This window comes from Aethalodelphis obliquidens, unplaced genomic scaffold (assembly GCF_003676395.1).
Source record: "Aethalodelphis obliquidens isolate GAN/ISIS:26980383/991018 unplaced genomic scaffold, ASM367639v1 scaffold7, whole genome shotgun sequence".
Classification (NCBI taxonomy): domain Eukaryota; kingdom Metazoa; phylum Chordata; class Mammalia; order Artiodactyla; family Delphinidae; genus Aethalodelphis; species Aethalodelphis obliquidens.
In genome coordinates, this window is record NW_020837951.1 from 3,025,287 (window position 1) to 3,038,185 (window position 12,899).

The 12,899-nt window shown below is 57.1% G+C and overlaps 1 protein-coding gene across 3 annotated transcripts in view; it reads left to right on the top strand.

Moving 5' to 3' along the window:
• The window catches only part of COL5A1 (collagen type V alpha 1 chain), a 154,090-nt gene that overhangs the window by 94,431 nt on the left and 46,760 nt on the right, over positions 1-12,899 (top strand). For all 3 annotated transcript variants that reach the window (XM_027104392.1, XM_027104393.1, XM_027104394.1), the window contains exons 26-31: positions 4,009-4,053; positions 4,391-4,444; positions 7,676-7,720; positions 8,420-8,473; positions 10,641-10,748; positions 11,418-11,471. In XM_027104392.1, coding sequence (XP_026960193.1) covers positions 4,009-4,053; positions 4,391-4,444; positions 7,676-7,720; positions 8,420-8,473; positions 10,641-10,748; positions 11,418-11,471 — 360 coding nt within the window. The remainder of the gene's footprint in view (positions 1-4,008; positions 4,054-4,390; positions 4,445-7,675; positions 7,721-8,419; positions 8,474-10,640; positions 10,749-11,417; positions 11,472-12,899) is intronic.

The window sequence follows — 12,899 nt, forward strand, 5'->3', positions numbered from 1 at the left end:
TGCACACGTGGCCCCCGTCTCCTCTTCCAGCTCCTTCGATGAAGACCTCTCCGATGGCGAGCCTGATCGCTCAGCAATTACTTACTGGGTTTTGGACACACTTTCCATAATGTGGTTCCATCAGAGGGTGGTGATTGCATGAGTAGGAACGTCCGTTATCGATTGGGGTTTGACGCTCGTGATCAGAGCCCAGCCTCGTACTTTTAAATCTGCGGAGGGCTGGGCTGGGCTCCGAGCAGTCGCGTGTGTCACCAGGGCTGGCTATATTTTTAGCCATCACGCACGGAGAAGAGGGGTGTGAACACGCAGCTGTGGAGCTAAGTAGATGCTGCCTAGAAATAGGGAGTGAGGGACAAACCCATCTGTGGCCAAGCTGTGAGGGGGAGGGGCGGGGAAGTGACAAACGCTGGGTGTGGGCCCATCTGCGTGAGCTTATCTGCACCCACCCCCCTTGTGTGAGTTGCCGGTGGGTTTTTTGTTTTTCGGTTATTTTTAGCATATCCAGTTGATGCTGAATAGGGAGCCTATTTCAGAAAATGAGATGAGCGCAATTAGTTATTTCGGACACGGTTATTTTGTTGCGTTAATAATAACGCCATTAAAAGCGAAGCAAGGAAGTTCAGTCTGTCAGCCGTTCATTGGTGATGGGTGACTGGCATAGGACGACGGTGTCTTTCCGTTTTCACCGCTGAGAATCCTTTGGTCCCGTGAATCACAGGTCACCCATCGTCCCGCCTTTGTCTGAACCAGCAGATTACAATCCCGTTCCTGCTGGGACTGCTCTGGGGGACTCAGTCTCCTGGACTGAGTTTGGATATGAAGAGATGAATATTTTGCAATATGTCTTTTATGTGTTTTCACTTACATTGACACCTAATTGCATTTTCTAACGATAAGATATTTTCTTCTGGAAAATTAGGAAAATAAATAAAATCACAAAATGGAAACTACCTCTGGTCCCATTCCTATGGGCTAAACCCTGATAGCAGGTGAATGTACATCCTTCCAGTCATTTTTTCTATTCATCTTCTGCAGTATTGGGTGTCAATGGGGCATTTCCCTCAGTGCATCATGTCAGGAAGGGGGTGGTGCCTACGCGGCCCCTGCCTCCCTGACCTTCCTGGTCACACCCTGGAATCCGTCTCTCTGAATTGAAACGCCAGTCACTAGGGTCCCTAAAGGGTCACCCGTTTCCTTTCAGATTCTGTGGGGAAAGAGGGACCTTTAAGAGGGTTAGGGAGCCAGGAGGCTGCGTCTCCATTTCTCTTCCCCAAACAACCATCACACTTTAAAACATGAGTGTGTGAAGGACCCGAGGGAGTGTGGTTGTGCTGGGTCAACACTGAAGATGCTCAAAGCAAAAGATAAAAAGGGAAAACGTCAGCACTGCAGGCTGAGGGGAGCGGAGTCCTTGTCTTGGGTGAATTGGGAGGCGGGAAAAGATTTCAAAATCTCTCCTTAACAGAGGCATCCCACGGTTGATCAAGCTGAAAGAGAGGGTTTGTTCCTGTTCCCCTTTGTGTTGCTTTGGTGTGGCTTGGGCTGAAGAAAGAAAGGAAGAGCGATTTCAGAGCCTTTGAGAAGCGTGAGGGCTTTCGGGGCAGACTCGATGCTCTGGAATACATCGTGAGGTTGTTCTGGGCAGCACACAGAAAGGATGCGGGCTCATGGGAATATTACAGAGCCAGGAAAAAATTGAATTCCAATGACTATTCAGTGACATGAGGAAATGCTCGTGATATAACAGTAAATGAAAAATACGTCTTCTGATGCCGATTTTGCATGCAAATGTGCAGAGAAAATAGATTAGCTGTGCTATATCACACCCTTGGCCACCGTTGCTATGCGTGATGAGGTTATGAAGGGTTTTAATTTTCTTTTCCACTTGCCTAATTGTCCACAATGAACGTATATTACTTTAGTCATCAGAAATATATCAATTACAAATAATGTAAGCTTTATTATTTTTCCATTTGTCTACAATGAACATATATTGCTTTTTTAATCAGAAAAGTATCAAATGCACATCATTTAAGTTTTATTACTTTTCCATTACAGAGTCTTGCTGGTTATAGAATACTGGGGCAAGGCCAGCAAAGGAGGCCAGAAAGGAGGGTGGAAACGGCCTGGCCTCTCACGGCGGGAAAGCGGCTGCTCTGACTCTGATGTATCTCCTCTCCATCTTTTTCTGTTCAAACATTTAAAATAAATGAGCCTTGTGCTCCCCCACAGAAAGTTACTCTCATGCCCAGAAAGTTACACCTTAGAAGGCATTTAAGAAGCTTGGCCTTGATTCAAACAACAGTAATCATGGCAGGGACTCCCCTGGCGGTCCAGTGGTTAAGACTCCACGCTTCCACTGCAGGGCGCACAGGTTCAATCCCTGGTTAGGAAACCAAGATCCCGCAGGCCGCCTGGCACGGCCGAAAACAAACAAACAGTAATCGTGGTGACGATCAGTCCCTCTCTTTATCTCTCCCAAAACGCTGTGATCAGGTCTATTCTTACCGCCACCATGTAAGTGAGGTCTTTGCCACGTGAAGGGGTCAGCCCTCTTCCCCACGTGAGTGAGATGTGGGGTCTGCCCCCGTGTGTGTCTCGGGCCTGGCTTTCTCCACAGCTGTCCATCACCTCAGCTCCTTCACAGAAAAATTCTGGGTTTGATGGAAACTGTAAAAAAGGCCCATGAAGAGCCCACATGGCAAAGGGAGCAGGACCCTCCTCCCTCCCAGCCCTCCCAGGGCAGGATCTTCTCCTGGGCACCGTTTGGGTGCAGCCCTGCCGGCCTGGGTTGCTGGTGCCGTGAGCCTCGTCTTGGGAAGGGGGATGGCGGGCGGTGTGTCCCTTCCAGGCCCGGGCAGCTGGCGTGGTCCGACCGGTGCCTAACTGTCCTCAAGGGCTCCCTGGGGTACCCCACCCTGCAAAGGAACTTCTGCATCCTTCCCGTCGCGTGGCCACCATGATAGGCTATTCGCTGTGGCATCAGATCCAGTTCATGACTAATACACATTGAAAAGAACACACACATATCATTTGCTTGAGTGGATGAGCTCTGGGTCTCCGCAGTGCTGCTGTGTTCTACAAGTAGCGTCCTAGAACTTGAGAACAATCAGGCTGGATGAGCAGCCAACCCACCCTCTCATTTTACACACACGAAAGTGGAGGCCGAGAGAGGGCAAGTGACTTACCTAAGGTCACACAGCGGGTTGGGTGTTACCAGGAGTAGAACCAGACCGCCCTACGCGGCCCTGCCAGCATTCTCACCACACCACATGGCCTCTCTTTACTGGAATCCTTGGGGGTAGAACTGTATTTCCAGATAATGAATGCTTCTGTTTCTGTTTTTATCATCTGTGTTTGGCTCGTGGACTCAGAGGCATTGAACCTAGTCACCAGCTTGGGTCAGAAAGTCAGAGAAGGTCAAGTTCCTGAGAATAGAATTGATGGGCGCCAGGGTGGAGGGGGCAGTGACCCAGGAGCCATGAGCAGTTCCGCGGGGCCTCAGCTCCGCGTCTGTGGGGTAGAATGTATATTCTCCCCTGCGCTCAGCTTCTGTGTCACCTGGGGGGGGCTTTGAAGGCCTGGGGTGCGTTGGGACCCGGGAGGTCTGGTCCCACTTCACTGTCCTGGTTTGGCCCCCGATTAGGTTTTGCTGGGCGGCCTTGAACTAACACCCTTGTGTCACTGTCCCCTCCCACTGCACTTGGGGGCAGCTGGGCTCTGGCTGAGTCAGGGGACACGGGTGCACAGTGGGGCCTGGAGCCCACCTGTGGGTTTTGAAGCACATTCCCCTCTGCTGTTGCCGGGGCCCCGGCATTATTCCCATTTCACAGATGAAGCAGCTGAGGTTGGGGCTAAAGGACTGGGGGTGACCAAGCCGCTGTGGGGAGGGGCGGGGAGGAAATGGGAGGGACCTGGGCTCTGACCCTCAGTTTGGGAAGCTGGAGCATGGCCAGGCCTGCTTTCCCAGAGGCCACTGACTAACGCCAGCCTTCTCTTTCCTGACAGGGGCACCCTGGCAAAGAAGGCCCTCCGGGAGAGAAGGGAGGCCAGGTGGGTACCGGCTGTGCCCTCGGCCCCTCCAGCATCTCCTGTGGGATGGGCAGGGCTGCCCCCCCGCCCAGTCCAGAAGGGGCTTCCAGCCCTGTCCTCACCCATCCTGACACACCCCTGCGGACGCGCCTTCCCCGTGGGGCTGGGCAGTGCCCGCATGCCTACCCCCGCGGGTCCGACCTGGCACGTCCATCCGTTCTGCCCGGAGTGAGAGGGCAGTGTGCTAGGGGCAGGCAAGCTCTCTGGCTTGTTCTGGAAGGATGCAGGGGGTGGCCCAGAGTGAGCCCTGCGCCCTCCACCTGAGATAGGCCTAACGCGCTTTCCCCTCTGGTTCCAGGGTCCGCCCGGCCCCCAGGGCCCCATCGGCTACCCAGGCCCTCGTGGAGTCAAGGTGAGGGTCTCACAGCCTCAGGTCTTCCTGGAGGTCAAGGTCGGGACTGCGGGGCACGGCTGGGCTGGTTTTAGAGATTCCCCTGTGCTTTAACCTCCCTCCTGCCCCAAAACTGGGGTGGCCCTGGTCTGGGAGGTTGGGTCCCAGAATGTGGGCCGGAGCAGGTGAGGGAGGGGCCCGCGGGGCCAGGAGGGGCTGCAGGGGAACAGGGCACGCTCCCCGGGGCATCTGGGACAGCACGAGCAACGCGGTGGTGGCCGTCTGCCGGGACGGGGAGGCACCCTTCTGCCCCACGATCCTTTTACTGTCACCACCTGCCAAGTGACCCGCTGCTCTGGAGCCCCTCAGAGGCAGAGGATCTCAGCCCAGGTGACGAGCTGGGCGCCCTTTCCTGGGATGCTTGGAGCTGTTTCTTCCAGGCCGATCACATCTGGGCAGACCTTGTTGTTGGGGGACGCGTTCGTGGGAGACGTCCATTTATTCACAGCGTGTTGAAAGGCTCCTGGCACCGTGTCAAATGGGCGCAGAGGTCCAGAGCAGTACTCCGAACACAGGGCCCTGTCTGTTTGCCCTGAGCTAACTGGGTTTGCTTTGAGCTGTGCAATTCAGTCTCAGTGATGCTGCTTCTGGATGTATACACGCAGAGGGATGTGCCCCCAGGGGTGTGTGTGGGGAGAACCCTTCTTTCTCGGGGTGGAGATGCTGCCGTGTCTTCAATCTCAGGCTTCCCACCCACAGGAAAGCTAAGGGTGGGTCTTTCTTTCAAAGTGACTGTAATTTGATGCGAAGTATCATATATACGAACGTGTATAAAACATCTAGTTTATCTTGTGAGATCTGCAGGAACACACCCGTATGCTCCGGAGTCCCCTCCCCGTGTCGTTCACGGTCCTTTATACTTTCAAGCATTTTTCCACATCAGGGTTCTGTGTGGAGGACACAGAACCCGAGACTTCAGTTTTTAGTTAACTTACCCCAGATTACCCGTAAATCCATGCAGAAGCCAGAACTCAACCCTGGACTTGCTTATTCCTAACCAGGTACCCCATCCTGACCCCAAGGGGCTCCAACTTCCATTTCCCAGAATTGGGATGTTCCAAGGCCAAGGGCAGAGAGATGCCCCAGGTCAGGACCCTTAGATGGGCAGCTTCTCTCTGAAGCAGGCTTTCGCCCCACATGCTGCCTAGTGAGTTTATAAGGGCGGTGACTTAGCAGCTGTGCTGGTTGTTTTACAAATTCCCATTGCACAAGGAGCCTGTGCCACATGCTGATTCCGTGAGCCGGGAAGGTGTCTACCCTGAGATGTTTGTGGAGAATGCTCTTATCTTGTCGGTCTGATTAAATTCATCCGTGATATGAGCAATCCCACTAGACGGGCAAGCGGAGGGTGGAAGGAGAAGCAGGACTGAACGCTCTTCTCATTGGAGAAATAGATTGCAGAGCCCGTGGCGTGATGAGCCCCGGAGGGCGCTGATAGCGGAGGTGGGGTGGGAAGTCCGGGTGTCACCGTCAGAGACCAAGGTCCTTAGCTTTCCTCCACTGCAGCCCTGCCCTCCTCCTGGGAAAGGGGCCCCTCCAAGCTCTTAGATCTCACTGACCTTTAAGCATCCCCCGGGCCGTCCTCTGACTTGCCCCTTCCTCAGGGCTCTGTTTGGGCTTGACTGCCGGCCAATCAAATCAGTTGCCCCCTGAGCCTACGGGAGCTGGGTGGGCTGGCGGAAGTCCCCCCGCACGTGCTCACTGGAGGCCTTGGGAAGGCCCTGTCCCCCGCTGTGCCCTCACAGCCGCTGGCCCAGCAACTCCTTCCACTGGGCTGTTCTGTGACCTCTGACCTCGCTCCCTGAGCGCTGGACCACCAGGGCCATGACGGGTGCTCTAGCCCCAGGACAGAGTCTTCCCCCAGGGACGCCCGGAGACACTTCTGACCGTCTCAGCTTGGAGGGGCAGGGCAGAGGTCAGGGAGGCCATCCAACCCCCTCCACTGCCCGGGGCAGCCTCGCGACAACAAACTATCCAGACCCTGAAGGCGATGGCGCGAGACTGGGAAACCCTGGTCTGCTCGTCTCCTTGGCCCCGTTGCCCTGGCCTCGGGCGGGTCACGAGACAGTAGAACTTTAGGTCTGGGAGGGATCTGAGCAATGCCGTCTTACCCTCTTCTTTCTGGAAGTGCGTGGGCAGGGGAAGCCCAGCTGGCCTGCCCGGCAAGGGGGAGGGGACCTGGTGCCAGAGCCCACCTCCCCCCGCCCCCGACATCAGGGTTTCGGGGTAACCGGCCTCCCCTCTGTCCTGAAGCCGATGTAGCCATGGGCACAGGCCAAGCCCAGCTCTCTGCGTCTGTCCGGCCCCGTCCCTCTGTCCCTCCACAGCTTTTCTCAGCTCTCCTGGGCCTCAGAGAAAAGATTCTGTGCAAGGTTCTTGCTACAAGAGGGCAGCTGGCAGCCCGAGGGACCCGGCTGCAGCCTCAGCTGGACCCGAACGGGAGGCCCGGCGTCTCTGGGGCCCCGCGGGCTGGTGGCCTGAGGAAGCTTCTGGCAGTCGGTCGGGGGCAGGCTCTGCACCCTGCTGGCAGGTGGGGGGCACGGCTGTCAAGTCCATTCCGGGGATGGAGTGGTTTTACCTGGGAGACAGGGAGGGGGCTGGTCCTGCCCCGACAGTCGTATTCGTCACGGGGATGAGAACGTCCTGAGCCGATGTGATGAGGGCAGTGGGAGTGGCTGGTGTCGTTAAGTGGTAATTATCATTGCTACCATCGTAACCTACGATTCTACGTTAATAATAATGGAGAACGAAAATCGCCGGGTGGCACACAGCTCTCCTCACTGAGCACCTGCCGTTTGCCGGGCCCCGTCCCAGGGCTTCCTGCGCCCTCCCCTCCCCCCAGCAGCGATGGGGCGAGGGTTGTCATCACCCCCTCTTCCCAAGCGAGCAGAAGTCTGGGGCCTCGTCAGAGGCCACACGTGGGGGGCCTGACCCCGTCTGCCTGATTCCAGAGCCCGAGCTCAGGCCTCACGCCCCCTCTGCTCCCCAAGCAGAGACCGAGAGAGAGACCGAGATGTTTCTAGAAGACGCCCCGCACACCCACAGAGCTCTCTCTCCCTAGACTGGGGGCAGTGGGAGGGGACTGGTCCATGCGGGACGCTCAGCTCCCCTGGTGTTGGGGGTCAGGCCGTTTTTTGGGGTCCGTAGGGGCTCGGGCTTGTGGCTGCTGACTTTTCTTCTCTGTTTACGCAGGGGGCAGACGGCATCCGAGGTCTGAAGGGCACCAAGGGCGAGAAGGTGAGTGTCCCCTCCTTTCCTCAGGGGCTTGGCCAAGAGCCAGGAAGGTCCACCCTGGGAACTCGAGTGACCGTAGGCCACTGGCATTTTGAATCCCCCAGTTCACGAATAGCACGGATGTGTACAGCTCCCCCGTGGAATGCGGGACTAGGTAACTGAGAGATGCCGGCCACCTGCTCGTCCTTGGCCCAGCCTGCAGGCAGGACAGCGCACGCCCCCAGACCCTTCCAGGCGATGCCTGTCCCTTCCAGAGAGCTCTTCCCGCCCCCACCCGTAAGGCCATCAGCAGTAGTCCCATTCCCTTTGGGGGCTCTTCCGGCTGGCTCCCCGTACTCAAACGTCTGCCCGTCCGCCGCTACTGGGCCTATAGTGATGCTTGGACGAGACAAAGGTGCTCCGAGAAACGGGTGCTGACAGATTGGGTGCTGGGCTGCCCACCACCCAGCCGTGCAGAGCTTTTAAACTCAAACAGGGTGACCAGGGCTGCAGCGCTCCCACTGCAGGCTGCAAAGCCAGCCAGAACCGCAGAATGCAAAGGGTTGACAGGAACGCATCTCGCGAGGGACAGGGGGCCGGGCACTGACAGTCCTCTGCCCAGCATGTCTGGCGCTGGTGTTGGGGCCCAGAGGGTCTGGGTGGGGGGACCTGGGCGGTGGGGTTTCTCATACAGACCGAGGCTCTCTCTGGTCCCCCGTGCAGGGTGAAGACGGCTTTCCGGGCTTCAAAGGAGACATGGGCATCAAGGGAGATCGGGTGAGTGTTCGGGGGCGGGGAAAGGTGGGCTGGATGGGAGGCCCCGCTGGGGCCACAGGGCAGCTTCTCAGGACAGAGGTGATGCCTCCGTGGAGGCTCCTGGGCCGCCGGCAGTTCCAGCTCCTCCCCAGCTTCCAGATCGGAGCCATGGCAGTTGGCACCTGGTCCTAAACCCCTGCTTACAGGGTCACCTGGCCCCTCTGCCCTGTGTCCTTGCCCTGCATTAGTGGGTCAGGGGGAACTTGTTTTTTTTCTGGCTGATACCCTGGTTTGCAGAGCAATTCTTTTGGGTCAAGAAGGGTGACAGGCGTCTGGGAGAGAAGAAGGGGTCGCAGAAACGACCCAGCTCACCAGGGAGGGTAGCAGCCTGACCAAGGCCACCGGCCGGTCACTGGCAGGGCCACACCCTGACCAGCGCTCTGAGTGACTTGGCCCCCAAACACCTCTTCAGCTGCTCTTCGGATCCCCAGGCGACCCCTGTGTTCCGGGACCTCCTGCTGGGCTGTCAGACGTTGCAACAACCTAGTTGGTTCTTAATGATTAGCCTCGGCTCCAGGGAAGCTGGTGGGTGCTGGGGCGGGATGGCGCGTGCCACGCGGCTGGCGCCCCACAGGAAGCCACTGGCGGTGTTTTCGTGCAGATGAGCAGGTGATGCAGGTGGTGCTTCAGGAAGTGGGGTTAGGAGGCCAGCTGCCTGCTTCCGTGGGGACACTTGGAAGTTTCCCCGACAAGTTCGGAATGCGCGGAGGCCAGGCAGAAGGGAGGGGATGCCCACACCCCCCGGTGGGCCCGCTGTGGCAGCAGCGGCACACGTGCCTGGACGGACGCTGTCGTGGAAACAGGGCTGTCATACAGGCCGCCCTCCTTGTGCTCCACAAAACAGATGCCTTACAGGCACCTGCCAGGACCAGAGAGCCCACACACTGGGCGCTTTGTCCCACGCTGAAAAGGCAGACGTGATCCGGGGCTCTGTCAGAAGGGAGGGGAATAAAAGAGAGGGGTTCATTTCATAGTCCTGTCCCAGTTATATCGCTGCTGAAGACAGCTTTTCTAGAACTTTCTCTGCGGTGACGACTCCCCACTTCTGATGGCCTCTCTCTGTCTGGCTGGTGAAAGTCCCTTTTATCTTCCTTCCCAATGACTTGATGCACACATTTGGGTCCATCCGAGGAGAGTACATTTTCAAAAGACGTTCTGCAGTTGCACGCCGTACCCTGAGTGGACCTCTGGCTGGAATTGGATGAGGATGGACGGGGGTGGGGTGGGCGGGGACACTTCCTCAGCTGGGCAGTGAGGCTCCTCAGTCTTGATTTCTCCCAGAGAGGAATTTCTGCCCAGTGCTTGGCATTTCCTAATATTCTGAGTGCTCAGAAAACATGGGAAGGATTCTTCTGTTGAACGAGAAGAGCATCTCTTAGGGACAGAGAGTCCTCGACCTGCAGACACCCTGGGGCTGGGGAATAAGGAGTCATTAGCTTTCTTTATGCGTACAGCGCACATTTCTGTTGGGGGTTTGCACAGCTGTCCTGCAGCTGCTCCCGGAAACCAGTGATCGGAGGGGAACACGTCGATAGAGAGGGCCCGGGTGGGCACTCCGAGGCCGGGCCACGCCCCTGCTGCTGCACTTGGCCACGCCCCAAGGCCCTCTTCCTTATATGGGCTCAGGCCTCCCCACCTGTTACTTGGGGAAGTTGGATGAGGTGACGTTTCGTTTTTTCCATCTCTGGATACACCCTGTGGGTCTCCCGTGTGCCGTGACGCCCAGGCGTGGCCCAGCCAGGCCTGTGGTCCATTTTGATACCTCCTGGGGCTTCAGGAGAAGAAGGCGGCTGCCCCAGTGCAAGGCACTTCTGCTCTTTGGGGAAGTAGCAGTTCAGGGCTGCCGTGGCCACCGACGTGATTTTAGCCGAGAGGGGCTTGATTTGGAGAAGGCCATTGGGAATAGGGGAGCGAGGGCTTAAGTGTGGGTCCCGAGGGGCGTCGGTCGCTCAGCAGAGCCCCGGTCTCCTCGGTGCGAGGACAAGGGTCCATCTGCTTGAGGGGGCCCAGCGGCTCTTACCGCCCTGGCCTGGGATCCGGCCCCTCACTCCCAGACGGTGGGCGGGGGGGGACTTTGGGGGGCTAGAGACTCTGGGGGTCTCCTTCACCTTCTCTTTCTGAATTGCAGGGGGAGATCGGCCCACCTGGTCCCAGAGGGGAGGACGGTCCTGAAGGTCCCAAGGGTCGTGGAGGTCCGAATGGCGACCCGGGTCCTCTGGGACCCCCTGGGGAGAAGGTACGTGACACAGGAGGTTGACCGCTTCCCAGGGACAGTCTCTTCCCGATGGCCTTGGGCGTCCAGGCAGTGGCTTGGTCGGGCTGAGCCCCAGGTGGGAGCTGGCGCGAGTCCTGACGTGGTTCCTGTCCCCTTGACTCCACCCAGCACCCTTGTCCCCAAATCCACTCCTGGAAGAGTTCCTTCCTCCCGCTGGTCACAAAGCTTGGGGTCTGAGCTTGGCACCCACGTGCACCATCTTCTGTGGCGGGGTTAGGGCTCCCGACAGCTGCTCCTACACCTGCAGGAGGCCGCCCACCCCCGTCCTGCTCCCCTACCCCCTACCTTCACCCCCTAACAGGAGCCAGCTCTGCTTGGCCCAGTCATCCCGCCCTGTCCTGCCCCAAGGCTGGAACTCTTTTACAAAAAGATTGACCAAAACATCGTAGATAAAGAACTCTTTCCCTTTATTTGGAGCGATTGCCTCCACCCACTGTTGCTTCAGCGGTGGCGTCCATCCCTGCTTGAGGGCCCTTTGCTTTAAACCAGGCAGGGCGCGTTCCGTGATGACCGTGTCCTCGGCCTTAGGAGACTCCAGCCTGCTCCAGTCCCCTGCCAAGCCACGCTGGCTTTCTCTCTGCTCAGAGAAGTACAGAGCTGGCCGTGGATTCACCTCCTTTATTTCCCCAGGGAAAACTCGGAGTCCCAGGATTGCCCGGCTACCCAGGAAGACAAGGGCCAAAGGTAACGTACTAACCCCCGTGTTAGATTTGACAATTGGCGTCTCCCTGCCCCGCACACGATCACCCATTCGCCCTCCCTGGCGTAGCTGCTACGACAAAGCAGAAGGTCACGGTAGCTGCGTCTCGGTTCTGCCCCGTTCACCACCGTCTGTGGTAGTGCGGCTAAGTCAGAAGGCAGGGGCCTGGACAGTTAGGTGAGCCTTTTCACAGAAGGGGACCCCCCAGCTGAGCGTGGGCTGCACCTCGGGGTCCTCAGTGCCCCTGGCCTCGTGGGGACCGCCGTGCACTGGTTTCTCCACACCCAGAACTCGTGTTCCTCTCTCAGATTTAACTCACCCTGGAGATCCAAAAGTTATTTGCTCATAACTGAGTATAAAAGAAAGATGAAACCTTTCTTATAGGAAATCATGCTTTATTTTACGTGTAACAGCTCCTTGAGGCTTTGCAAATCATTTAAAACATGATTTTTTTTTAATCTCACCTTTTATTATTCATGGTTCTTCCTTAAAAAATAACCAGCTGCCTTCACTAGAGACATAATTAACAGCAAAAGAGAACTCGTGGGTCTCTGGGGTTTGCGTCCGTGCATCCTGCCCTCCTTGGGCTTCAGACCTCTGGACACCCCGCTTGCTAGCAGAGGAAGGACCCCGTGGGCTGGGCTGCAGCTCTAGGTATTTCCTTGTTGCTGATGGCAATGCTTACGTCAGTCCTTCCCGTGGAACGCGAAGGCCCCCACTCAGCAGCCGACAGCCACCACGCAGGGGAGATCGTTTGCTGTGAACCAGGAGTTTTGTGTGGTGTCTGCCGCGACGTCGTTGCTGACTGCAGTGCTGTCCACTGTATTTGGAGGAAGAGAGGCTGATGGACCCATTTGCTCTCCTGAAACGCGTGTCCTTTTGGGAGAGGAGAGGAGAGAGAGGAGGAGTTTGGGAGAGACGGGAGTCGGGGGAGAATATAGATCAAGTTCAGGCAGCTTTTTGGGAAGATGAGGGCAGGACCTTGAAGCTGCTCAGGTGGTTTGGACAGTCCTTGGGCGGTGACCCAGCTCCTGCGCCGAGCTCTGTGAAGCCTGCGTCCCAGGTGTTCCCGCCCTGAAGCTCGGTACAGTCTCCTGTTCGGAGCAGGGAGGCGGGCACATGGGTGGCTTGGCAAAGCTCAGCGCCCTGGGAGAAGTTCAGGGTTTGAACGTCGGTCAGCTTTTCCTGGTCTAAGCACACGTTCGGGTCAGGATTTTAAGTCACGCAGAGAGTAGAGACGTGCTGAAGAAATGCTTTAGACAGTGTCACTGGGAGCTCACGTGGGAAGTGTTTGGATATTCGGCCAATCAAAGCCCTTAAGTGCCTCCCTGCCTGTGTGCACCTTGTAAAGTTCTAGAATTAAAGAGCTGTGCGAGGCCACAGTCGGTGCATAAATTTGCATTCACTTCTGA